Source organism: Alosa sapidissima, chromosome 2 (assembly GCF_018492685.1).
Source record: "Alosa sapidissima isolate fAloSap1 chromosome 2, fAloSap1.pri, whole genome shotgun sequence".
NCBI classification, from domain to species: domain Eukaryota; kingdom Metazoa; phylum Chordata; class Actinopteri; order Clupeiformes; family Clupeidae; genus Alosa; species Alosa sapidissima.
In genome coordinates this window covers 31,657,385-31,685,275 of record NC_055958.1, presented here as the reverse complement: position 1 = coordinate 31,685,275, position 27,891 = coordinate 31,657,385, and the positions used below count along the sequence as shown (strand labels likewise).

Genomic DNA, 27,891 nt, shown 5'->3' with positions numbered 1-27,891 from the left:
TTTTACTTTAGTAATGTTTTTTAATACCATCTCTTTTTTTAAAGAACAAACTTATGTACAAAAAGAAAATAGTAACAGAACAAAACAATGCTTTTAAGCACAAGCTGTGTGATGCATACACACAAATAAAAACAAGATGCAGTTTATGTAAAGTTCAACTAAGACGCACTATAATACAAATACATAAGGTATATTTCATGATAGGCATTACTCATCAATAACAAAAGATCAGACGATAATGAATAACAAAAAAAAGGAAGGAAAGAAAAATAAATGCACATCAATGCATTAGGCCTCAATGGCTTCCTTATTTTTACTGTTAACATTTAGCTCTAAGCGCAAGTACAAAAAAAGGATAAGTTGCGTCCCTTTTGGTAAACATACAAGCCGACACATTTCTGTTAAACTACAGACTCCCTTCTTAAGAGGCACAGTTGCAGACTTTAAGCTTAAGGCAACTGATTCTGGACAGGCTGATAAGTGGATAATCCTTAAGGGCCAATGACACATTTAACATCCGTGGTAAAGGAGCATGGTGCTGTAGAGCATGTGGTCATAGTGTTCTTCAGCCTTCACAGAGGTGTGGTGGTCCATCTCACTGCCTCCATCCTCAATGTTTTCTGCCGTGTCCCCCAAGCCATGGTAGTTCCCGAAATGCAGCCCGTTGCCAATGTTACCGGTCTGGATGGCGTCACGCACGTTCCCTAAATGGCCTCCATGTCTGGTGTCGGCCATGAGGTCAACACAGTTACCAGGAAACCCATTTCTGTTCGCCTGGACGGTACTGAAGGGCTGAGGAACTGCCTGCAGACTTGAGCCATGGAGATCACCTGAAGTTGGAAAGGAGACCTCAGTCACATCCTGAACAACAAATAGGCAAGATGAAGCCACATAGCTGCCTGAAAATGGCTACATGGTGAAGATAATGAAAAATGCAAGTGCACATTTAATGGTAGGACTAACTGAACAGTGGTGCAACAGGGATGTTTTTAAGAGATTTGTCCAACAATCTCTTGTATACAAAAGCAATAAAATAGACACCATCCACGATAGCCCAGTTCCCAGTCCCTCTTTAGTTAAAAGCATTTGACCAGACCAACTACATTTTGGTGCCACCCTGATTGCAAAATCAATAGAGTCAATAAAGCATTATATAAGGCTGAGTGAGACCTTTGAACAATTGTCTTGGTTGTAGTAGGTCACGTCCTGATTCAAACAGATCCCTTGACATACAAATGGGAGACTAGGCATACTGCCCTACTTCTTAAACGTCTGGCCAACATCCCATTACACCTTACATCACAATGGGGCACACTGACAGCCATGACCCAAACAATCTAATCAATCTCACTTGAACTTGAACGCCAAGTTTGGAACATTGTTACAGTGAGTTGTAGAGCATCAAATTTACTTCTCTACAGTAAGGATCCACTCCGTGACATTTACTGTGCCATCATCAGAATGTTCAACACATTGTGAATTTGTTGTTTTCATGCATGCATTGGAAAGTGTTCTTCACTATAAAAGTATTTGGGGACCAGTAGGGGGCGCCAAGTACACAAACAAAAGTCAGTTGGTGAAGAGTCTGCTTGCTGTGGACTGTTCTATTAGTTTGTTACTAGTCATAATGAGTCAAAAGCAATAAATTAATTATTCACCACCATATGATCTCTCTCGCCCACTCTCTGCTTTAAGAGATTAGCATCAGATCCACACACAAGCATCCAAACAAGGCATTATGGTATTTCAAGACTGAACATTTAATGGAGTTCAACAAAAAATACAAATACGTTCAACTGTTTCAGTGTTCATCACCACGCTACACTCTACATCAGAGATGCAGTCATTAACATGGATAATCCTGTCTGGACGTTACTTCAGCGATCACCAGAAAAGACCGCCATTTCATTGGACCAGGAAGTTCAGGCTGAAACAAAGTATCTTCTTTTGATTAGCCTTAATGTCCAACATGTATTTTCTTCCCTTTAAAGCATTGTTACATAGGAAAAGGCATTTTTCTAAAGCATCAGTTTCACTACACCATTGTCTTTGAGTTGCCATTACACTTTTTAAAAATAAACTCATAACTTCCAAAATAATCACTTATTTTCCAACATCTGCACTTGACACCTAAAACAAGCTGAATATTAAACACAACAAAGGGTTAAAAAAAATAAAAACACTACCCTCATATCGAAGGGCCCCATACATGTAGAGATTATAAAGAATGTTTTTTTTTTCTTTTTTTTATCATTTAACTCAAAGAACTGATACAGAGAAAACTACCCTAACATAGTCCCACTCCGCTTCTAATGGAAAAGGATAGGCAGACAGAGGGTTAAACAGCACCTTGCCACAACCTAGGAGCGCACAGAGAAGCTGCACAGCGAAGGTTAATGTATGTCATACATTCATGTAGATATGCTTTGGCATAACGAGAATACAAAATTAATTATAACAAAATAAAAAGGAAACACATGAGACATGTCAAAGTTGGACTTTGCACCGCAAAATGCCCAACACCATCAAAGGGATAAGTAGGCCTATTTTTTTGCACAATTCTGGGGCAATAGTATTTCCTCGGGAGTTACCTCTTCTCAGGGAGATTGAACAATGCAGATGACAGAAGTCACATATGTAGCAGGAAGCTTGTAATCAGCATCGTTCGCCCAAAGGGCTTAACGACTTATGGTATCAGAGTTACAGTACCAGCTCTAAACACAGTACATGCATACAGTGGGCTTGACTTGCACAAGGACCATTGCTAATGTTATTGCATGTCTGAGCATGACATCCTAGAATGGACACCAGCGATGCATAAAAGTTCCAAATAACTTGAATGAGGAATGTATCTAATGAAATGGAATCTTGCATTTCACACTAGAACAATATTGATGCAACATACAAATAATATGGATTTTGCAACAATGATCAGACAGGACAAGGAGATGACAATTCATATGATAATGTATTCTGGAGGGGCATAAATGGTTTGGCCAGTTTTTCAACTATATACACAAGCATGCCTGTGTACTGACTGGAGGATGCGTTTTAGTTTTCATGAAAACAAAAACGTATTCAAGTTTTACTACCATAACAAAATGCTAGCGCTACCACACACAGGCAGAGTTGTACAGACGTAGGGTGGTAGGAAGTAGGGAAGTCAGAGGGACAAGAGCCTACCAGAACGAGATGCTATATATGAACATCTCTCCATTCAACATGGGACGAGTAAGCCAAACCCACTCAACGCAACACCACACAGGTCACATTCAACATGGGACAAGTAAACCAAACCCACTCAACGCAACACCACACAGGTCACATTGACCTCACTGGCGTTTTTTTTTTTTCCTAACACGCTCAAATCTGAAAACGACTTGGCCAGTGAGGGGGTGCCAGCCAGCCACTAAGGCCACTACAGGTAAGCGTAGGAGTTGGTGACACGGCACGGGATGTGCATGGAGGCCACTGTGATGATCTCCAGCTCCTTGGGAGCGGTGGGCGAGCCGTCCATGGGCACGGCCTCCAGCTCGGGCTCAACGCCCATGTGCGCCTCCGGCGGCCCGACGCAGCCATTGGACCCAAAGGAGAAGGATCCATTCCCACCTGTGGTCGGTGCCGCTGAGCAAGACTCCATGTGCATGGCTTCCATCAGGTCCTCTTGGGCACAGCCGTTCAGGGCCTTCATGGGGAACTGGAGAGCTGTGGATAGTGTGAGGGGGGTGCGGAGCACAGTTTATTACAACAGGATAAGGAAATATTGTCTGTAGAAGCAAGAAGGTTTTTTAGTAACCCTCTAAATTAAGAGTAATAAGCACTTGGGTAAGGAGGTTTAATGACTTTTGTGATTCACTGATATTTGATTTCATGAGGCCATTGAGCCAGGTGGTTTTCACACATCAGATGAACCACAGGGTAGAGGTCTAATAGTTGAGGGTTTAATTAAGTTTTTTTCAGATGTCAAAAAAAGATTTTCAGAAATGTAACAGCTCTACAGCTCTACCACTATAGCCTGTTTGTGCACATCTTTAGAAATGAACCCCTAACATTAAGGTAGCACCCTGCAGTACCCCTGCAGTAACTGAGCTACCTGAACTCTCAAATCCAAAACCACTACATGCCTGCCAGACAAGCTCTGCATTTTCCAGGCTGTTCAGGAATTATGGAAGTAAAGTAACACGTATGAAATTCTGCAGTGCGCACAACATATAGCTGTAAGGCCAGGGGCAATGCATGTGGGTCAGTCTAACCGTGATGAATGCCGTTTCCTGACTAGGCGTGATGGCTAATTTTTGAAAATATGATCATGTCTTGGCACCAAGCTGAGAGTGGGTCACCATAACACTCTAGATGTGTGGAGCTAAAGGATGAAGTTGGTCCTATTGATTTTGCCAGGCTGTAAATGATCAATCACATGCTTAGAGATGGAGGTTGCTGCAGTAAAATGAGTTATCTCTGGCTGTAGGAGAAAGACAGTTCCCAGAGAACATCTCTCTCCATTAGAGTATGGGAGCATTAGGGGACTGGCATTACGCCAGAGGATGCATCAACGCAAATGTTTTAGTTTCAGGTTTGTCGTCTATTTACAGCCTCAAAATACTAGGCAATTAAGCAATCGATAACTTACAAACTTCCATCTACGAAATCTCCTAAGGCATCCAAACTTTTATTTTGTTGTCCTTTGTTTAATCTCACAATTCAATGCAGAAACTGATAACCCATATCACACATCCAGAAGAACAGTAAAACTGTATATCTCAATGAATAAATGACTTAGCTACATCACTTATTCTTAGAAGGGGTGGAGCGAAAAATCCATAAAAGGCATGGATCTATATTATGATGCAATCATTAATGTGGGTGACGTATTGTGATTGTACCATCTACTGCATACTGTACCATCACTCTGATGCCCACCCCTTATCCTAAAATAATCAGTTTATAATATAATAACTTTATAAAATAATTAGTCTCCATACTCTCCACAAAACCCAAGGACTTACTGTCAGTTCTGGCCTTCTTGATGTGATCCGGCTCCATGCTGTCCAGGGACCTCTTTCTGCTGGGCGCCCCCTTGAGGAAGCTGCGCAGCTGGGTGATGGCCTGGTCCCCGTTGGCGATGGAGCCGTTGGTGGAGGAGCCATTGGTCATGCAGTTGAGCTGCTGGTTCTGCGCATTGGCCAGCAGCTGTGCGCACTCCTGAAAGCCCTGGGCATGGGCCAGGTCGGCAGCAGTCAGCCCACTGGCGTTCCTTAAGCTGCACGTCAAGAAAGCTGCCTGTTAGTGGGCTTTACTCCTCAGCGAGTGTGGATTCACATCCACACAAACACACACACACACACACACACACACACGTATACACGAACGCACACACACACACAAACAAATGAACAAACACACACTTACGCACACAAATACACAGTCAAACCCTGTCTGCTACTACTTCAAACTGATTAGATGGCCATCTTCATTCAGAATATGAAGTGTGATCCGCGAAAATAAAAATCATAGAAATTGAATTTAGAGTATGTAAAATCTCACATTTCTCATCAATCTGAAATTGTGAGACTAAAGTTGCAGTAGAACATGACAAAAAAATGCATTAGCACTTAAATATTGCCTGAATCAACCATAATAGCATAAACCCAAACCACATTCAGACTGCACTGCGTCCTCAATGAAAAGTAAGAAGCCAATTTCATTTAGTGTGAAGAAAATGTCTTCGTTTTGGCCATAAGAAAAGAACAAGATGACTTCATCCTGGAAAGCAGAATATTGAACAGGCAAGCAGGAATGACAAATCAGCAGGTCTCCACAATGAATAATCAGCTTGTATAGAGCGAGAAAGGCCGTCTCTGAAAGAGGTTCTCTCAAAGTAGTATCTGGGTGATCCTCTTGAAGATGTACACAGAATAGGAGTCATGAAGCTGGATGATATGGTAGTCAAGATCCTTCAATGGCAATCAAAAAGGCAGCTCCATGAAGTCTGTTTCTGAGCAAGAAAACAAGGATCATAGGTTCTCTCTGTTCATGAAATGTGTAAAAGAAAACAGTCTTGATGGTTCCATCACAAACATGAAGAGCAGATGGGTTGATAAATACTGCAAAACAAATTGTTACCAAGGGGATCCACTTGATAGAACAGAAGGCTCAGGCCGACTCATGGCCTTGTGGATGTGGTATTTGGAGAAGCTTTTGTTGGCAAGAGAAACTGCTGAATAGGAGGGAAATGTGATCCTCTCAGAAGGGACGGTAGCTGCAGGAATAGATGGAGGAATAGATGGCACCTTTCTTTGAACGCCTCGGCTCTTCTCACCTACCTGGCCACGATCTCTCAGAGAACAATGCTGCATTTTTTCCCATCTCATTTGGAGTAAAGCAGTTTAAAGCAGGGATGGCTTAGAAGCAGTCTCAAAATGTAAGTTTGAGAATAGCCAGCTATCAGCAACAAGCAGGACAAAAATGAGGTAATGTTTCTCCTAAACCCCAATGATTAAACTCACCACTCTTAGAATTAAGCATCCAATACAGGCAAAGTGCAGTAACAGCTATGTTTTTGTCATATTCTACCACAAGCCATAACTGTTGGTGTTCAGGTAATGCATGAATGAACAAACCACACAAGGTTGGGGCACAATGGCTTTGGAACTTACCCATGAAGTCTTAGAAGGTGAGTGGCAACTGTGATCCCCAATTTGTTATAATGACCAGACACTTACACTGATGATGCTGGTTGGAAAGGCATGAATGTCCCCCTGGATTGTGTGTTATGGTGCTTATGCACTCAAGCTTATGTAATAGAAAACCTTAACCATTTTACACTTTTACACTTAACAGTCAGATGAGTTATTTGAACTGCTTCATATATTTATCTTGGTGGTTTATGCTACTTTAGTATCTGAAGACAAGTGGTGGGGTTTCAAATCCAAATTTCCAATCAGCTAACAGAGGTCACATTATGGGCACTATGACAGAATTTTCCATGAATACGGGAGGTCATTTATTTATACACTGCTTCCTTCTAAGGGAAGTGGTGGAGGCTAGAATTCCCTGAAATACATCCAGCCCCTCTCCTTTAAATAAATAAATAAATAAATAAATAAATAAATAAATGGACTGCCTGGAAGCTTCTTTGGCAGAGTGTCAAAAATTCCCAGAAGCTGACTGCACAGGAGAAACAAGTTCAGTACTTGTTGTTCTATAGCTCTTCAGCATCATCAGATTCTGTTTCCGTGGCAAACAATTATTGCAGCACAAACAAACTGGTCTTTGTCACAGAGTGGTGCCTGCCTGTATCCACGTGTCTGAAAACTCAAGCCTTTTTTTTTTTTTGCTTGTCCATGCCAGGCGGACACACTTCCCCCTTGTGTGGACACTGGGGTGCCTTTCTATTCCTCACATTCCACTCCATGTGACTAGGAAGTATGTGGTACAAGTGAAAAAGACTGTATGGAGAACACGTGTCTTGGCATTGCATTTCATTTATGAGGTCTCTCCATGGAAAGATGAATGTAAAGCTAAGCTACACATGTAGGCAATTTAGAAATGCATCTATGCCTCTATTGTATATGTATACAACTTTACCTATGTGACATGAGTGCATAAAACAATTTAACCACAAACACAGGGAGATATTCATTTGATTTAGATTCTAAGTTTCTGATTTAGTGACTGTTCATTCATTCATGAATTCCTGATGCATTGTTCCATTTGAAAACTCCTGTCTGTCTAAAGCACAGTACTCAAAACATTCAACCAAAATGAACATTTAGATGCACTTAAAAAAATAAATAAAAAAATAAAAAATCATTTATAGATTAAAATGTTTTTCATGAATCACTGTTGAACCAATGAATAAACATTCACATAATCCCCTCCCCATCCTCCCTCAAAGGCTGTCCAAATCTAATAGGGAAAAAAATAACGCTTCAAAGTAATTCATACTGATTTCCCCCCAAAATGTGTGCCAAGTACGACAGCAATCAGGCAGGTCTCTGCAGTTGATTATGGTCTTTGGTGCCATTGCCTTGTTACGGAGTAGGTCACATAAAATAGTGTACACAAAGCAGAATACTATTCAGCCAGAAACAATACGGACTGTACAATATTGGACAGACTGCAGAGGCACCCTCGCCCTAACTTAAAAGCAAGCCACCACTGATCAATACACAATCTATTATTGTACAATGTATTTATGGAAAGTCTACAAGCGAACAGTACATTACGATTTTGGCTGTAGGGACAAACGTTCCTATCCTTTCTTGCTAATGGAACTGTAAAGTCTTTTTTAACAGTATTAATTATACTTTCATATATTCAAAGCACCTTTTGTAACAGTAAAAATACACTTAATGCTGTGTGACCTACCTATAACAATATGATCAAAATCAAGAAGGTGACCAGTGCAACAACCCTTACACTGCTAACAAAATGGCAACACAAACTACAGCTAACCAACACAAGTTAGAAAATCTGGGAAATATGCACAGAAACCAATGGAACCAAGGAAAGTCTTACCCTTGCATTGTAACCACACTCTCATACAACTTCAACATTCACCCTGGGAGATATGGTTAAACTGTACTCCCCGACTTCAACTGACATATCACCACAAAGGTATTTAAGTGCACTATGTGCTTCTACACTATGACACCACACAGTTTTCATGGGTTGGAAAACTATGAAGATCAATTAACCAGCTTCACTAATGCAAGCAGCAATCCTGTGACTGAAAGAGCGCTCGTGACAAACTTGTGGACTTTTCCTGTGCTCACATAAACTGAAAGTTCCTGTACCATCCTACAGCCGGAAATCTGTGTATTGCTGATATAAGTAATATCTATGTATTGCTAATCTACATAATATCTATGTATCAAATTAGCTTTAATATTGATAGCCAGCATGTAATATTTCCTTCACCAGAACTTTAAATATCCTTTTGGGATTGTATAATAACATAGGTAAATTTGGAAGAATTTATAGCATATATCAGGTCCAAATAAATGGAGACTGAGCATATATTACGCAGCATTTTAATGAGCGTTTCCGGCAGCCTTTAAAATCTGAATGTCTAGACAATTTTTGTGGCAGACTTTCCACCAAACTCTTCTTGACCTTAGAAGCACAGAGGACTGTCTGGAGACCAGATTTAGCACACACAGCTAGAATAAACAGCAACAACCGTAACAACCTTTCTCTCACCAAAAGCTGCAGCAAGGTTCAATGTAACCAGTCTGCCCACTGTATGCAATGCCATTCACAAAAACAAGTTGTGTTTCTACCCACTAGCCAACTCAATAGGTTCATGCTTTATGCACATTATTCACATGTCTCACAGGCAATAGTGGCACCAAAGAGCAAGAGAACATTTCTGAAGACACCCATCCTCTCCTTACTCGTGTCTGTAGTATCTTGCTTGCTGCATTCAAATGATAACCCGGTCTCCGCTTGTTTGTGATTAACAGGATAAAACTAACTACTTTTAGAAATCACCACCAATTCTAGGATTCACTTTGACATTCCATTTTCAAGTCATTCGTTAAAAAATATTTGTAGTATCTTCAATAAAGCTGGCTATTCACTTTACATAGATTAGCTTTCCTTCCAGTGCACAGTCTTGTGTAAATATACATTAAATTGTAAAATTAACAGAAAACAAGACCATGACTTTTATTTGCAGTCAAAGCTCAAAGACTATATACTTCTAATACTACTACTTCTTATACAAGGTTGTGCACTGGAATGGTAGCACCAATGTTGAGCGCAACATATTTTGTTGTGTGATATGTGGGTGGGTTTTATGAAAGCCGTAACCCATTTAAACTCACCAATGAACTGGATAAAATTATATAAACCTAACCATGATTGGTAGGGCTTTGATAATTAGATTCAGGATATTTTTTTAATGTCAGCAAAATGCTGTTGAAAAGCGGCTGTCAATCTATAAAACCACTGTCTGAACTAAGGAACAGAGGAGCATTTTAAATGTGAAAAATGTGAAACATGTCCTCATCTTAACTGTGAGGACAACAACTTCGAATATGGTGGTTTACTGTGTTATCAGAGCATAGAACTGGGATAAGAACATACTGATGATTCTGCCATGTCAACTAAGCAAGTGATTTATATACAATGGCCTTTAATTAGCTGCCAACACAGTAAACCACCATTTTCATAGGACTAGGACATACTTTGATGATTTCTGCCATGTCAATTAAGCTAGTGATTTCTATGCGACAGCCTTTAATTAGTAGTTAACCTCACAGTAAATCACGACCTTCTGAACAATACAGAACTCTTCCCTCAGGGGCCCTTCCTTCCTAATCCTATGCCCCCCACTACCTCATTATTCCACTAAGATGGGCACAGTTGGAGTCACAATCGCATAACACGGAAGACAGGGGGTAGACAAAAGTGTGCTTTGTTGACCAGTACCCCCCCCCCCCCCCCCCCCACCCTAATCATCAGCCCCTTAAACATCAGCTCCCCAATCCCTCCCTTTCATTTCCCTCACTCATCTACAGCACATACAGTTCTCTCCTCGCGCTCATCTACTTCCTGTCCTTTATTTGCAGTGTGTCCTCGAAGCCCTCTTCCATCTGATGTAGAGCCCAAATCTGACAGCAGTCATTTTGCTTCTGTGAATTTGCCAACTTCTTAATGAGCTGTTGAGGGCATACCAGGCCACCACAACAAACAAAAGAGGAGAGAGGAGAGCTCATGGCACTGTGCCAGTTACAATCCTATTTTAAAGAAAAATAGAAGTAACTGCCACGGCAAATACTCTTATAAGACTCATTTTTACATTTTAGAAATGTTTACAAACTGCAGAGACACTGCCTTTATTACAACAGACAGATGTCACATGAAATGGCAGCTGTCTGTTACATAGTGTTACTGACAGAAATGGTATGACGTGATTCATATAAAATATGCCATTTGTTAGGAAGCGTTATTTTTGATTCCCCTTGCTGCAAAGCAGATTTGTTTGTCTTTGCTGCCCTCAGCACACATAAGACTAAATTCCTGCTGCTGTTTTCCTCCCTTCCTAATGGATCACCTGCAACACTGCTCAACACCATGCTTACAACTTCTGTGACTTACATAACATCGTCATTAGGCCTGACCTACACAACCTAGGGGTCCTATGATTAGTGTAAAAATGAAACAAATAAGTTCAATAAAATAAATACAAAAGGAATAAATAAAAGTTTTAGATTTTTTTTATGGGCATAGTTAAGTAAAAGCATGCATTTCTAATAAACATGACTATAAAAAAGTAAATCAAACTTTTAAAAAACTTTTCTACAAAAGCATCATTTCCTATCAGTAAAACCAATCACCGCAAGAAATACCTCAACAGATTGCCAGTGTGTAGAAACTGTAGGAAGCGATACAGAGACACACTCCTAATGCCACAACTGTGCGGTTTTCCAAGAAGGGAACTTGTGGCAGAGTCAGCAGATTCTATTTGGATTGCTCTCCCCCTTTTCTGGGATTACTTGAAAAAATCAAGTCATTTCGAATTCAATGGCTGCAAAACATGGTAGACGAGTAGATTTCTTCTTTTTTGTTCTTATTTGTTAACAGTTAACAGAGATTTAAAATATATATGTATATAGATGTATATCTGCAGAGGGTTTGGTCATCATGTCACTTTTCTTAAGGGCAAAGGTGACAGGTGATTAATTCAAAAGAACAGACCGTAATTATCATGTCATAAAAGGTTAATACTGCAGGTGACATTTGATCATAATAATAAAAAAAACAAGTCAAACTTCTATGCAGCAATAGACAGTGGTTAAATATGGATTAAGGGACATAATGTGCATCTAAGAAGTCAAGACCTGCTCACCTCACCCTGGTATCTATTCTGGCATCTATGTAGAACCTGATACCCAGCAACAAACCCCTGTTCCAACTAGGGGCTCATGGGAAAGAGAATAAATATGTAAACAAACAAAAAAAGAAAACAAGTGTTTTATAGTTACATCATTCAGACTAAGTAGAAGACTAGTAGTCTAATGTTTAGCATATTTTAGCTTAGCTTTTGCAAGGTTTTTATTGTGAAAATTTGCTATATGCTTGTATAACATTCAAAACTGGATATTGCATACATAGGTCCTCTCACACGCCCAATGAGAAACGTATTTACCAAGAGAAGAAAGTGAAGGGGGGGATGGAACAGGCCACTCAATTTGATGCCATTAAGAGAGTATGTAGCCTGAGTAGGGAGGATAATGCACATCATTCAACGCAGATAATGTCTGTATCCATCTCAGTAATGCATCTTTTATTTTTATTGACTGGCCCTAATGCATCATTTTACATACTTGAAAAGTAAGGGGGGGGGGGGGGGGGGGGCAAGAATGCTTTCAGACCACCAAGTCCAAGCATTAAATGGTCAAAGAAGGAATATTCCTTTATAAAAGGTTGAACATAAGAAAGTGACAGGAATGTGCATTTTGTTTGAGGCTCAAACGTTTAGGTAACCAGACATCCTTCATATCATTCTTCTTCTGATCTTCAAAGAGGAAAAAGGAGTGTCCAATGGATCAAAACAAAAAAGTACCTCAAGCTTTTTTGGAGGCCAAACTTGAGCAACCGTATACAATTGCATTAAAAAAAAAAAATGTGGGCCATACACGGATATGTTTAGGGTATGCATCTAAAATTTAGGAGGTACATTCTGATTAATTGTTTTCAAATTTTCTAGAATCTTCGGTAAGTCTTCACTACACAACAGAATGGCAAAATACGGAATAGATCCTTAATGGGAAAGTTTGTCTTGAGAGAACAGGAACCAGGGAAGTAGACCAGTTGAATAGTTGCAGGCCCATCATGAAAGTTGATGAAGGAGCTCTGGCAAAAGGGAGGTCAAGATAACTCTGACAGCAGCTATGACGACTGTTGCCAGAGTAAAAAGGTCAAAATTCTGGCGGTCATCTTGCCAGAGAGAAGGAAAAGTTCCAGTGGAGCTTCGGTGACTATGGTTGTTCAGAAAGAAAACCCATCAGCTGCTAGTTTTGTATAGTAGTAAGCAGTAGTGATAGTAAGACTTCGGAGAGGAAAGTATCAATATCCAGTTTTGTGGTCAAATCATAAAATGTCTTGTATTAAGGAAACTTTGAACTTTAACACAATTAAATTATTTTGCAATACGGTCTCTGAAGCCTACTTTGAATGCATTAACTGTCATTTTGTTCATTTAGTTATGAACATTTTTTAAACATCATTTAGGTTGTATACATTTATGCCACATTTTCATTTTTTCCCTACATTTTCTATTATTTAACATCTGACCAAAGTTTAACAGTGTGCAACATTTCTGAAAAAGAAAAGGTTTAATTCAGTCTGAACTTGATTTTGAAAAGAGTCTACAGAATGTTAAGGAAATTGGACAACACCAAGAAAGGCATACACAGGGCGCCTGCCAAAATCTTTTCGGCAGAGGAATGCTTCTTGTGGAATGCGGCCTTAGAAAACATTAGCAGGTCTGCAGTCTTTGCCTCCTCTAATCACACACGCTGGCACAGACACCTGGTTTACAAGCGCATCTCAGCAATCTCCTCGTATATAAGGATGACTCTCTGGGTCAAGATCCCCACAGAGAAAATGCCGCAGCAGCTTGTCTTCCAATTTCAAGAGTCAGTGAAACTGGGTCACACTATTTTTTCCAAGAAGAATACATTTAAAATACCCTATGGCAACACAGACTGTGTATAGTGAAACTGATCTCATAATATTTAGATTTTTGCAATCAATGGAAATTTCTTGCTAATGAGGCTACATTACTATCAGTGTTCTATTGCACCTGCACCATTTGGAAGCATTCTGCATCTGCATAGCAACTGCAATGTAAGACGTTTACTAACTTGGCTGCAGATACTAAGACTGACTGTGTGAAATAGTCCTCTGGGACATTTTCAGTGATCAAAGGACCAAAATGGATGGAGTGTTGGCCTACGTCTCCGTGGGACCTATAAAGCGTCCATCTTTATTTTAACTTAAGGTCAAATATGCTACAGACAATCAGTATTCTGCAAGTAGTTTGACGTTTGGCTTTTGGAATTTAGTGAATTTAACATTCTCTAACCATTATGTTATGGAACACCTTCAACTGCTTCTAATTTTGCTAACCATGCTGTTGTTAAATGGCACCAAAAGAACCAAGTATTTTCATAACAATACTTACATATTACCTACATATTATAATTGGTAATTACCAATTACCTTGCATATTTAAAATTGTATTCAAACTCTAAAAACGTGTATATTACTGTTCTTATTGGCATTGGTAGCTTGTTAGGCAATGACAGAGTGTGGCTTCACACCAAAATCCAGTTTGGACCAAGATAAGGGATAATTTGAATTTCAAATATGAACATTTAAATGAAACCACACCTCTGGCCTGCTCTTTTCTTTTTTTTTTTTTTTGCTGGGTCAATGCCTCCTACGACAATTCAGACAATTTCAACTCAGTGCCCTCCTAGTAGTGACTCATTTAAAGTTTGCAGAACCTGGTGAGATATCAATGTCTGTGCAGCAACAAAATGGCTACCCATTATTTTATTTTAATTATTTTATGTATTTATGCATTTAGCTGATTTACCAATTGCAGGGGCCAGTCTCCCTAAAGCAACTCAGGATTAAGTGCCTTGCTCAAGTGCTTGCACAATTTCCAAACAATGCACATAGAGCTACTCTATGTGTCATTATGCATTAACAGATGTCCATAGTGGGGAAAAGTCTCTTTTTAATAAGCGCTTGATAGCCAAGCCTTCTTTGCGCACATAAGCAGTTTTGTTGGTGATTTTGTATTTTCTGCTTTGGTTCTTTGCTGTTGTTATTATTGTTGTTGTAGCAGCAGAATTTCATGTCATAATGTGTAATGTTAAGGCTTAGGCTAGCTATTGATTGGCCACTGAGAAATCCACTACCTATAGCACAAGGAACGTAACACCTCTCCTATGTATATTTGAAAAGATTCAAGTCTGTGAAATGTCAAAAATAATAATTGCATTAAATAGGTCATATTTTTGTCTTACTATTGTTTAGCAAGTAATCAATCTAGACAGAAGGTGTGCTGTTAAATAAAATAACAGTTACAGTTTGAGAGTTGTTTTGTTTCATAAAAGTTTGTTTTGAACTGTTAAAACTAATATTTGCATTCAATGAAAAACAAAAGGGGGGGGGGGGGGGGACCATGAGCCCCTCTACCTGTTAGTCTTGCGCCTGGTCTGAGTCTCCTTGAATTACCTCTCACCCTTGACCTCCAGTACTGGCACAGACTAAACCTACTGCTAACTCTAAAACAGCTGTTGAGGGAATACAACAGAGTGAACGAGGAACGGTACTTACAACATGCTTCAATCCTGACTTAACCCTGCAGCATCATAACTACTAAGACCTTAGAAAACACATGAGTCACAGAGCAATTACAGTGATATCTGGTTTCTAAAAATAAAAACAAAATACTCAAGAGGCTGGAGACCAAATGCACATTTCTTCAATGATGCCATCACAAGAATAAGGTTGAGTGTAGCTGTGGGGGAAGTTGACGTTAAATATTAAGAAGATATCAGGTATCTGGTATCAGACTGGGTCCAAGTACCCAGTTTAATCAATGTATAACCAGTGAATTTGAATGCTGAGTGATATGCTTTCTGGACAAATATAAATATCTGGATAAATATTGCGGTCCCTTGCCACGTCACAAAGCAAGACATAGGCTACTCATTCACTCGCACACATAAAAGGCAATCTTAAACCCACAGCATAAATGCTTAGGAGGTTGACGGGAATATAACACTTGTATGTCTATCGAGAGATTATCATCTGTGAGGAAACTGGCCAGTTGTCTACATAAAGGCCTCCAGAGACTATGGGTAATTATGGTTTGTGGGATTCAAAACCTCTACTCTGTTCTAGCATACTGTTGGAAGCCAACAAGTAAACTGTGAGCATACAGAGAGACAATTTCATAAAGCGCTATGGATTATGGGAAATCCAAGAGAAAATCTGTCTAGACTGTATAGTATTTTTCCCCCCTAGTAATTTAATGGCAGAGGCATTAGCAGGTTATGCAGTCACAACAGAAGCCATCAACATCCACATCCATTACAGCGTCTTTGGGCTTTGGGCTGAAACTGCCTGGCTAATACATGTTTATATTTATAACCTCAAGCTCACAAAAGGGGCAATATGCAATGATATAAGCATTCAACTCTGAAATCTAAGATTTATGCAAATACTGAGTCATTATGTTTCTGTGGTTCCTGAGGGAATCAGCACACAGCTGAATTGACACATTATTCTCACTGACCTGATGATGATAATGCATTCAAACAAAAGGAAGATTTCAGAGCTAAAATTATCATCAAACAATCTTCTGAAAGGAAGAGCTGACTACATGCAAATAGAGGCTAAACCATGACACGTCTGAAGCTGAGCAAACACACACACAGCATTCAAAGCCACTGGAAGTTCTCAAATTCCCAGAATAGAAACTCTTGACAGGTAAGACAAATACTGGGGCACAACTGGCCCCAGAGAAAAGCTTCCTCTGCAGTGTCTTACTTCCTCCAGCAACTCACTTCTTATGAGACTTAAACCCTCTGCTACAGGGTATTCTGAAGTAAAGTACGTTTACATTTCACAGTTCAGCAGCTGGAAGAAGGAAAACACTACAGAGCCACTTAAGCCACCAAGAACCCTACTGGTACTCTTCCACAGATGACATCACAAACATACTCAAATTCAGTTCACTTTAGTCAATAACTCTCCACTATGGCAAGCCATTACTTGAAAGAGTGAGATCTAATTCAGTTCATAATACTTTGTCCTTTTTGATGATAGAAAATGATACAGATCCCAGCCTCAGTCAGTGTTAATCTCCAAACGGACTTTCAACTCTAAATGACCTCAAATGAGACATTTACATGTATTTCTTAATGTGAGGACAGGCCAGTAGAGATAATTATTTATACCAGACTGGTAGTTATACACAGTAAATGAACACTAAATATAGCACCAGACAGCTGCCAATGATGGCCCCTTTGGGAAGCTTTGACTGGTAAACAGAGACAATCTTTAATCTAAGTAATTTATACAAATAATTTTGATGACTTGTGATTTCACAAGGGTGTTTAGTTCTAAATGTTAGTTCTAAATGTTCAAAAGATTACAAATAATTTACTTGGCCGCTAAGTTTTCCATGTCTATGAAAACTGACATTTTAAACACTGTTATTGCTACACTTTTTGTAAACGTCAAAAATACCCAAATTGTGAGGTAAATGTGGCCGCGATAAATTTATGCCAACAGACACCGCAAGGAAACAGGACAAAAACAGGGCCCTGAGAAACTAATTATGAAAGTAATGGCAACCCAGTAAACGGAGAGGTAATGACTAAATCATGGCGATGAAGCACAACACATAAAGTTTTAATGCATGTACACATGTCCCTGTAAAGGGGGAAAGGGCCACTTAATGATACTCTTGCTGCTGAGTGCAACTGTGGAAGATACCTTTGCGGTATTTTCTGGAATCAGTGACATGTTATGTAGGATAAGGACATTTCTACCATTTACTTGCAAGGAGATAAGCATCTTCAAAACACTGTTGGTCTTTTCCTTCCTCGGCTGCAGAAGTGCAACAGTAGCTTTCGCTTTTCTTTGCCAGAGGTGAAGGCATACTGCACCAACAAGTAATGCAAGTTGTTATTTTTAATCCTATTAGCGTTCTTCACGACAGGGCAAAAAAAAAAAGAAAAGAAAAAAAGAGAAGAGAGAGAGAGAGAATCTTACAGGCTCATTCAGAGAACAGGCTTGAGAGAAGATTCTTGAAAAAAAAAAAACAAATAAAAAAAAAATAAAAAATTTCATCCACCAAGCTACATCTTGTTCAAAAAATTCCACAGCAGTGTGCATACAAGACGTCGCCTGAAGGTCCAGAGAGCTTGAGTGTGAGTGTGTTGGGAATATCGGCAGCTGCTGCCACTCCCGACCACAGGGCAGGTTACTGCGGTGCCTGGGGTGAGCCTGCCAGGGTGACCCAGGATGAACTATTTACTCGTCCATCAGTAGGCACACAGAGAGTGTGGCAGGCCAGCATGGAATGTACCTCCATTTACTTTTGAGGAGTGGCAACAGCTTGCACTGCAGCTTACACTGTAGCAGAAGTCTGAAGTCAGATTTAGATCACTCCTCAGAGTATTTGGTGAAGCTCAACATCACAACGGGTACCTTATTAATTATTTAGGCTTTTTTGTTGAGAAATTAAGTCTACTTTCTCTGAGTGTACTAGGTTCTGGGAATGGGAAAATGTGAGCCTTTTTGCAGAGACTGAGTCTAAACCATTGAGTGTGTTTGACATACTCAGAACCACATGTAAAAAAGGTATGAATTGATGCTGAAGGTTGGGGCTTTGGACAGTGGTTTGGATGATGGTAAGCTCTAGGCTGTGTTCAGCTCATGCCATCTTCCACCAAAGTGTCCCTGATTATCAATGTACACCAGCCACTGGTTTGCATGGAGTGGGAGATCAAAATTCCAGCACCTTTGGCTCCAACAGATGATTTGGTAATCCAAACTGTTCCCTCTCCACTTTCTCTTCTGCAGTGGTACGATGCTAAGAACACCTCTCGTTCATATGGCAGCTTGGTCATCCACACGCAAATTGTGTAGATAGACGTCTCCCTCCCTCATATATATATTATTTAGGCTTTTTTGTTGAGAAATTAAGTCTACTTTCTCTGAGTGTACTAGGTTCTGGGAATGGGAAAATATATATATATATATATACACACACACACACATACTGTGATGTTATAGGGCACTATACTACCCAATTCTAGTTCTGGAGAGCAAAAGCATGTGGTTTATGCAACACTAAGAGTAGGTTGCCCAGGATCTAATATTAAAATGTTTCTAGAGGGTATTAATCACTTACTGAAGTGCAACTTCCAAGCTTACCAGAGAGGTAGTGTGGGTCCCTGGCGTAAAGGGAGAGTGTTGAATTTGGACAAGCTCTGGGAAATTTGGTGTATCCTTAATTAACGTGGTCTGTGGCCAACAAAAACGGCTCCAAGCACAACTTGGACTTCAGCAGAAGTGCATGGGAAAAAAAAAAAACATTGGAAGAGAAGAGCTGAACGTTTCTTCCAGTGACCGTGTAACAGATCATACTCCAGGCATATGAATGAACCCATCTCCTAACAAGTAAATGGTTCAGGGAAAAGGTGTTTTCATTTCATTGTTTTGTGTTCAACCCAAAGGAGCAGCTATGAAAAGATGTGCATTTGGTCCATCCAGCCAGCTACAAAAACACACACTTACCAAAGCAAACCGGTTAAAAAGGAAAACTTCAAACTAAATTGCCTCTACCTTCTACATGAAGGAATGCAAGATAATGACATTTAAACATTGTACTAGAGAGACTAGTTAAATATTGCATGATCATACATGAAATAGGTATCAAGTACATGCTCAAGGAGAGACACAAGTTGAAGAAGAACTCCATCAAATGCAGACTATATTAAAACATTAACAAATGTCATTCACCCCTTATCAAGTCACTTTTTGTCTAATAAATAAAATGGTCAAGCACCCAGCAGTACCTATAGTATCTGGTTGAACACATGTTTATGGAATCCTGGTGGGTAATACTACAGAGTGAGACTAGTGGCATGTTGAACCCAAAGCCTGACGTGTGCAGATTTGGCGAACAGTGGTGAACGCTCATGGTGGACATGTTTTCTTTGAGATTTTAAATTTGAACGACTTTGTGTACACATTTCAATTTGTTTTCTTTTGAATGTAAACAAAAAGGCAACAAGGCAATTGCCACAAACATTCTCCTGTATGCCAAATTTGAAGAAACCTCTGGCTCTTGGCTCAACATACAATTAATCTCGCCTCATAGCAAAACCCTCTAGTCAGCTACACCGATTTGCATCTTGTGACTGAAACGTTGTCTGAAAACTATTCAATGATAACCCTAGGACGAACTCTGGCCATATTCAAACACTACTGGAACACTAAATGCACCTTATGAATTGAATTGAGCCTGTGATTTGAATCAGTCCTATTTTGTTGTAATTCTCCATGTGAGCCAAGTAGAAATCCTTGTGTAATTTATAATAAACATCCCTGGTCTTAAATAATATGATTTTACTAATATCCTAAATTACCATTCAGTTAGAGATGTATATGGTATGATTCAGTTTTTAATATAGTAAGCATGTATAATGGTTTCATTTCCCCCTCTAGGCAAAAAGCATAACATATGCAGTTTTAATGTCACTGTGACCATCTCAAATCACAAAAAAAGGGAAAGACTCCAAAACACTATAAAATCCCAGAGCAACTTAACTGCACCAGTGCAAGAGTGCAGGGCCGCGTTTCCCAAAACCATAGTTGCTAACCTGTTAAACTTAGTTGGTTGGCAATGGGAAATTGCATTGCAACCAACAAAGTTGCTAACTTAGTTAGCAACTATGGTTTTAGGAAAAGCGCCCCAGATCGACTAAATTAAAGGAACCGTATGCAAGAAAAATATTTCAATTAATCATAAAATGGCCCTGATATGTCACTAGACATTAAGAATTCATGTTCATTTCAAATACTTATATCACTGACAACAGTAGTCCAGCCAGGATATTGTCATTTAAAAAGTGAAGTTGCAGCCCTCAACTGATGTTGATGTTGTGTTTTGGCCTGATGCGCCACCCTCCACCTATCTACTAATCACAAAGTCAGTAGTGTTTTGGCATCCGTTTTAGCAACCTCGAGTCGGGGGGGGGGGGGGGGGGGGGTGTGGGATACACCGCTCTTCAGTATTTTGAAAGTGATTGCAGTACCAGTTTTGGCCACAATCTTACATATGGTTCCTTTAAGTACAGTGCGATCCCTAAATTGAACTCTGAAGAGTAGTGGGCCCATCTAAGTGAAAAAAAAAAAAAAATACCACCAGGTGCTTGAAGCTCACTATTGTGACCACCATTGTGATTAGAAGGGGACATAAAAAGTGAATGAAGACTTTTGGAAAGGTGAGTGTGCAAAAGATTTGATGGAGTTCCCCTTGAACACCGTGCAGTCCGAGCGTGGGGAAGCAGCTAGGGGCAGTAGAGTTAGAGGGCAGGCTAGGCGGGGGGAAAGGGCAGTACTTACTCCGCTTTTGCCCCCCGCATCAGGAGGGCATTAATACAGTCGATACTGCCGGCACGGGCCGCCTTATGGATGGGGCTCTCACCCACATAGTCCTGCAGACAAACACAAAGGCAGTTAATGAGAGCAACAGCGAAGGTAAGGTGTGTGTGTGTGTGTGTGGGGGGGGGGGGGGGGGGGTGTTTGTTAGAGAGTGAGTATGTGTATTAAAGCTCATGGTGGTCAAGTCTGTCAAAACTAAGAAAAGAAAAGAAGGCATTCAAATGCATCAGTGACCTTTTTAAAATGCTCACATTCTCTTTTGGATCAGTAACCATAATGAAACAAGAAGTGCACAGTTCACTGTGATGGCCTACACCCTTTCCTGGCACATAGTCAACACAAACAATTAAAAACAGGAAGCACAAGATGTTGAACTGAAACTACTGCGAATGACACTCTATTCATCACAGTAGAGACCAATTATAAGCAGAGAACAAAGTGTAATTTGTGTGTGGTGAGGCAGGATACAGTTAAAAACCATCACTACCTGAATCATTGGGCTCAATAATCATGCATTTAAACAGTTCCTTCTACCCCTTTCCTGGTGTTCTGAAGTCATATTGTAAATCTGAGTATGAAGTTCATTTCATCTCCATTGGGATCTGTGATAAGCCTTCATCTCATACCAGGAAAGGACAACTGATCTAACACACCCCTGCGATCACTTTCTCCAGTCCAAACCTCCCAGAGCTGGGCCTATTTACTAAGAGTAAACCAACATGTGCACATCCCCTACAGTCCACTGCCTTAAAAGGTCACTGAAGTGGTTTTAAAGGCTATGATTTCATGTCTATTGAATTACTCCCATCATAATTCAGGAGATGGAGCTGAAAAACAACTGCTTGGGAGGGTGGTGTTGGGGAGAGTGTTTCCTTTATGTTGAGAGAGTATCCATGACTCCAGAAAACTGGTAGGACTAATCCATCAAGCGTTTTTTGTATAACCCGTTTTGGAGGTTTTGTTTATTATCTTAAATTTAACTTGCACTATATATATATATATATATATATATATATATATATATATATATATATATATATATATATATATATATATATATATATATATATATTTTATATATCAGTTTGAGTAAATTGTACTGATGTTTGTATACAGACACTAATTTTGACATGGTAAAGGGAAAAGAAAATGTAAGCTACTTTACAAATAAATGCACAATTTACTCAAATATATATATTATATATATATATATAGTAAAAGTACCTCACTTGATACAATATTCGTATCTCACAGAGCCTTTTTTTCCCCAACATAATTCTGTACCATCTTCCATGTGTTCTTCCGTAAAATATCTATAAAAACCCTTTCAACCCTGTGAGGATTCATCCTAACCCACATTGAAGCAGGACAGCTGACATAAACAAGAGGAGACAGATACTCAGCATGTTCAGACACGAGCCCGGCAGCTTGAACCTCACCCCTGAATTCACAGCATCCCACAGACACCACTCACAGAGGAGAGCACCCCCCCCCCCCCCCCCCCCATTCCCACGGCAACCATGACTTTTATGACTCCTCACAGGCACAGAATATAGGTCAGTCTGCAGCCCCAGTAACTCGTTGTTTAGTGTCTGATTGGCTGGCCGGGCAGCTGCTGCTATCAAGCTAGCGCTGTGCCCAAAGTTGGAAGGGGGGGGGGTGCCATTAAGATATTCAAATGAACCTTTCTTTCAGTTCAGTGATGTGTGCATAAAGGACAATCTGTGAAAGAGCAGTGCCATGCTATATTTGGTGCCACGTACGTATCGGCGCTTATATAACCGTGGTAACAGTGACCTACTAATCTGGATTCCCTCAAGCCCCGAGCATCGGAGGATGAGGAGGAGGCCGGCTATCTGAGCTGACAAGTCGGAAATCTGACTGTGCACACACACACACAGTGTGCACGCGCGCACACACACACACACACACACAGAACCCTGGGCAGAGGGTGCATAGTCTTACTTTTAAAGAGGGCGTGTCCAAAGTGAAGGTGGGTGTGTGGGTGCTTTCGGCCATGCGTACGTGTGTGTACGTGTGTAAGTACCATGTGTAACTGAGATTAAGAGCTTGTAGGGTGTGCAAACAACATTCACTGCTGACACACACTGGTAGGCTGATTGGGGAGCTCAGACAGGCTTGTTTTAAATTCCACACTAAATGCAGGATGAGGCATGGTGGTTAAGAGCTTGTATGTCTGTCTCCATGTCCATCTCCAGTAAAATCTGGAAGTCTGAGCTATCCCAAGGTCAAGCTGATATTCAAATAGGATTGGTTTGAGCTCAAAAACACCTAACCCAACAACATCGAATTTCCCCTTGGGAATCAATAAAGAAAGAAAGAGAAAAAGAAAGAAAGAATCTATCCATCTATCTATCTATCTATCTATCTATCTAGACCACTTACTAATTTCAAACAGTTCTCAGCTCAAATTCACCAGATGCATAAGTCCTTTCATTTTACCTGGGCACACAAGTCAGTCTTGGAAAAAAAAAAAGCTAAAGAGAACAATATTTAAACTTTCAATTATTTTATGCCACAGACAGTGGAAAAGCTCATTCTCAGTTGTTAGCTTCATCTCATTCCATTCCAGTGAACTCCCGAGACCTTAAAAAAAAAAAAAAAAAAAAAAAAAAAAAAAAAACTGCCGACCTGGCCAGAATCCAAACCTGGCCACCCAACATTTCAGTTCAGTTCATATTTTTAGAGATTTGCACAATGGTGCTTTTGCAACTCGGCAAGACACTGCTAAACATGACTGGATGAAGCAACTAACTGAAAGATTCGCAACAATCTAACTGACTACAGCAGTGATAAGTACCTATGCAAGAGCAAAAAGGTCTTAACAAATCCATTAACAATAAATAAATAAATAAATAATAAAAAAATCAACCCTGAAACATAATACCCAAGTCATACGTGAAGAAAGCTGAAACTGCAGCATGTGGCCTTGTGGGTTACAATCAAACTCATCCCATGGTGCATGAATGCAGCAGAGCCACAGCATCTGAAGACAAACATGACAGCATGCAGCAGTACCAGGACCATGCAGTCATTTAACTACTCTACAGCATATACACAGTGCTTTTTGAAGGGCACCAAGTATGACATCATTGCATTAACAAGAAAACATTCCCACCTCCTCAGAAATTTCTACTATAAGGTTCCCAGACATGGATCTAAGGCCTCTGCTAACTACAGCCAGCCCAGTCTGCTGTCCACTGCAGATTTTCCACCTTCCACCATTTTCCTTCCTCCTACAGTAGGGCTGAATGATTTATGGAAAATATCTAATTGTGATTTTTCTGACAGATATTGTGATAGTGATTTAATTTTCTTTATAAATCAAGCTTCAGTTCAAGATTTACTAAAACACTCGTTGAAGCTTTAGTAAGATACCCTGCATTGAAGCTTTACTAAGATAAACCTGATATACACTAATCCAAGGGTGAATTACTTTAAAATATAGTTTTAACATGGGCCACATCTGATTAGTTAGCATGCTGAGCATGGTACCGATGATTAATGAGCATGACCATTACACAAGAATTAAGCATGACCATTACACAAGAATTACATGAATTCAATGAAAACCTATATGTAGCATTATTGATCACTGGGTCAGAGCCGCTAGCTGCACAATTAATAGCAACCCTTGAGATAAACGGAGATTATTACTTGAGATTGAGTGCACATTAATATTCTGTTCAGCTACCATCATCAACATACACAGTTCTCATAGGTAGAGGATAGATAGACTTCTCTGCATAGTCTGTCTGCCTCTCCACCTTCTCCATGTTTGTGTATGTACTGTCCACTGGCCTACTGTTTTACTGTACTCCGTTTACACGCTATATTAGCACATATGCACAACCCCTCCCTCCCTCCCACAGCCTGGATTGTGGCCGTACTTAATTAATACTTTTTATTTAATACTTCACCAATGGCTGTAACCCTATTACTTCAACCTATTCTTGCACTGATATTACTTTATTCTCGTATATGTCCATAGTTATTTTATGATGGTCTCTAGACTTTACTCTTGCACTGTTGAACTTACTTATTTGCACCATGACTCACTCTCATAGAGCACCTTACCATGATTATGGAACACCTTACCATGCATATGGAACACCTTACCATGCATATGGAACTACATGCTCAGTCCCTGCCCTATCACTGCAAGAGCCTCATGCTTGATCATCCTTAAGCACACTATGTGGATATTTGATTTAGTTTTTTTTTTAATCTTCTACTGTATATATTGTGCAATGGAGTTTCTTTATATTTATATACTTATATTCCTTTTTCTGCTGTAAGTGCATGTTGTGTGTGATGTCTGTATGCTACTGAGACCTTGAATTTCTCCTGGGGGATCAATAAAGTATCTATCTAGCAAATAACAATTATTGTGCAAGGAGAACCAGACACATTTACCCAAATAGAACGTTCAAGCATTGTTTTTGTTTTTATTGTTGAAAGGGTCTATAGGTAAACCATTCAACCCAATCACTACACGGCCGACAGTGACCTACCTGTCGGTTGATGTCGGCCCCAGCTTGTAGCAGCCACAGCAGGCAGTCAGGGTGGCCTCCAAAGGCAGCGATGTGCGTGGGGGTCTGGGCGAAACGTGAAGTCTCCAAGTTCACACCACAACCCACCTGCACCAGACGCATCACACACTCCAGCTGTTGTCAGTGTGGTTGGTTGGTTGGTTGGTTGGTGGGCCAAGAAGGGGGGCGAAATGGGAATTGAAGTGGTTGTAGGAGAGGGGGTGCAGGAAACGAAGTGAAAAAAGCAGAAGAAATGACCAGGACCAAGGTGGAGGGGAAAAGAGAGGGTGGAAAGTTAATCACAGGAAATGAGTTGGTCTTTGTTTTCTGTCTCTGAATGCACAGCATTGTTCTGTTAATTGCACCCTGCAAGGCCACAAGGCAAGATCACAGCAACACAGCAACAAATCCAAAGATAACGTTTCCCAGCAATAACTCCGCCACTCCCTCGAATCTCTCCCCGTCCTCTCGCACACCATGCACACTGTACTTATGACACATTTACTAACCGCACACGCAAAAAGACACACACGCTCTCTCTCTACATCGACCATGGTATTAACGTTACATGACTCCGAGTCCGAGCAGTCTGATGCACGGATGTGCTGCTGCAACTGTGGCAGGGCAGATAAAGGTTTCCGTGAAACGTTCTCGCTCGCACGTCTGTCCAACATAGCCTTGTTAACACGGAAGAAAGGGAATGGTAGACCAGGCGAATGAATGGGATTGTTGAGGGAGGGAGGGAGCGTGCGAGCGACAAGAAAGAGTGTACATTCCAAAGTAAAATGAGCACCGCTCGAGCGAGCAGTTAACATGTGCTCAATGTGCATTTTAATATAATCAACATATTAATGAAGTGCTTTCATTGGGTAAATTCATCCCAGTCTATACAGTACGTATTATTGAGTGTGCAGCTGCAACTCTGCTGTGCTGTTCGTGTCCTTCAGGAAAATGTTTCAGGTTTTCCAACAGATTCTCCTCCTTACTGGAAGTGGCAGCTAACGTTATGGCGAGTTTATATTTCTAATTTTAGACCCATGACCGCCAGTCTAGACGATAAGGGCAAAGGAACAAAGTATCTAAATGTACCACCTAAAATAGACCAATGAAGCACAGCAAGCTGCGATAACCAAATGTCTTTAACGTCAAAAGTATTTAACTTTAAGTTGTCAACTAACGTTATTTTTCCACGGCAAGAAGAAATGTAAATACGAAATGTTAAGTTAAGACAGTCATGAAGAAATGAATTGTGTTACAGTTGATCAGTGTTAACTGATCGATTAGTTTACGTTCACTGGTTTATCAACAAAGCAAATCTCACGTAATCAACACGCAGACCTTTTGCAACATTAATTTGGCTAGTAAGGATAACATTTTGAAAAACTGAATGACAAAGAAGTGCCCATGCCTTTGCTAGGTGCGACGACGGCTAACGTTAACGTTATTGGTTCTAGTAAGCTAAACTTACCTAACATTGACATAATAAATAATCAGGTCTGTAAAATGACTTATTTCAAATATATTTTCGTTGTAACTGCAAACGATTACTTAATTAATTCAAAAACAGAAAGTTGATGTTAGATAGTTATTTTCCTGGTGAGGCCACCTTATGTTATCGTTACGCATTTGATAATGGCGGCTAACTACAATGTTTTATTCAGCCAGGCAAGGAAGCGTGAGGCATTGTTTAACGTCTTGGACTCCTTTGTAAGACAAATCATCAGCCTTGTACAGAAAAAGAATAAAGACACTAATTACCTTTCCAAAATGGGCCGCCCAATGTAGCGGTGTCCATCCGTAGAAAGAATCTTCCACGGCTAGGTCTGCCTGGTTGGTAGTACACTGAAGAATCGAGCACAAGGCGCCTACATCTCCATCCCTGCACGCCCGATGCAAAGGGAACCGAATGTTCAGCACCTCCTCGCTGGAGAAGCCAGACTCTATGCCCACCGACATTCTGCGCATATAGGCTACGATTGGTTTTCTCTACAGTGAAAAATATACACTACGGTTAAGCTATTGTTTTGTATTGGAAAATTCTGCGCTTGTGCTGCTGCTCAGTATCGGCTCACGCCGCCCTGTGAGCAAACAGTGAGCACACACGCAGAATCAAAGCTCATGCCGA

At 40.2% G+C, this 27,891-nt stretch overlaps 1 protein-coding gene across 4 annotated transcripts; it reads right to left on the bottom strand.

Annotated features, from left to right (window-relative positions):
* On the bottom strand, positions 1–27,891 carry ankrd10b (ankyrin repeat domain 10b). 4 transcript variants are annotated; one of them, XM_042084162.1, is made up of 8 exons: positions 27,525–27,890; positions 25,749–25,901; positions 21,175–21,266; positions 15,223–15,320; positions 11,858–11,930; positions 5,007–5,260; positions 3,610–3,705; positions 1–830 (listed from the first exon to the last, which is right to left on the bottom strand). In XM_042084162.1, exons 1-8 carry the CDS (start codon positions 27,729–27,731, stop codon positions 511–513), a joined length of 1,293 nt encoding a protein of 430 aa, XP_041940096.1. In that variant the 5' UTR covers positions 27,732–27,890; the 3' UTR covers positions 1–510. The 4 variants fall into 4 exon arrangements, with proteins under 4 accessions (XP_041940096.1, XP_041940098.1, XP_041940097.1 ...); XM_042084163.1 differs by lacking the exon at positions 1–830 and having other exon boundaries at positions 1,740–3,705; positions 27,525–27,891; XM_042084164.1 differs by lacking the exons at positions 11,858–11,930; positions 15,223–15,320 and having other exon boundaries at positions 27,525–27,888.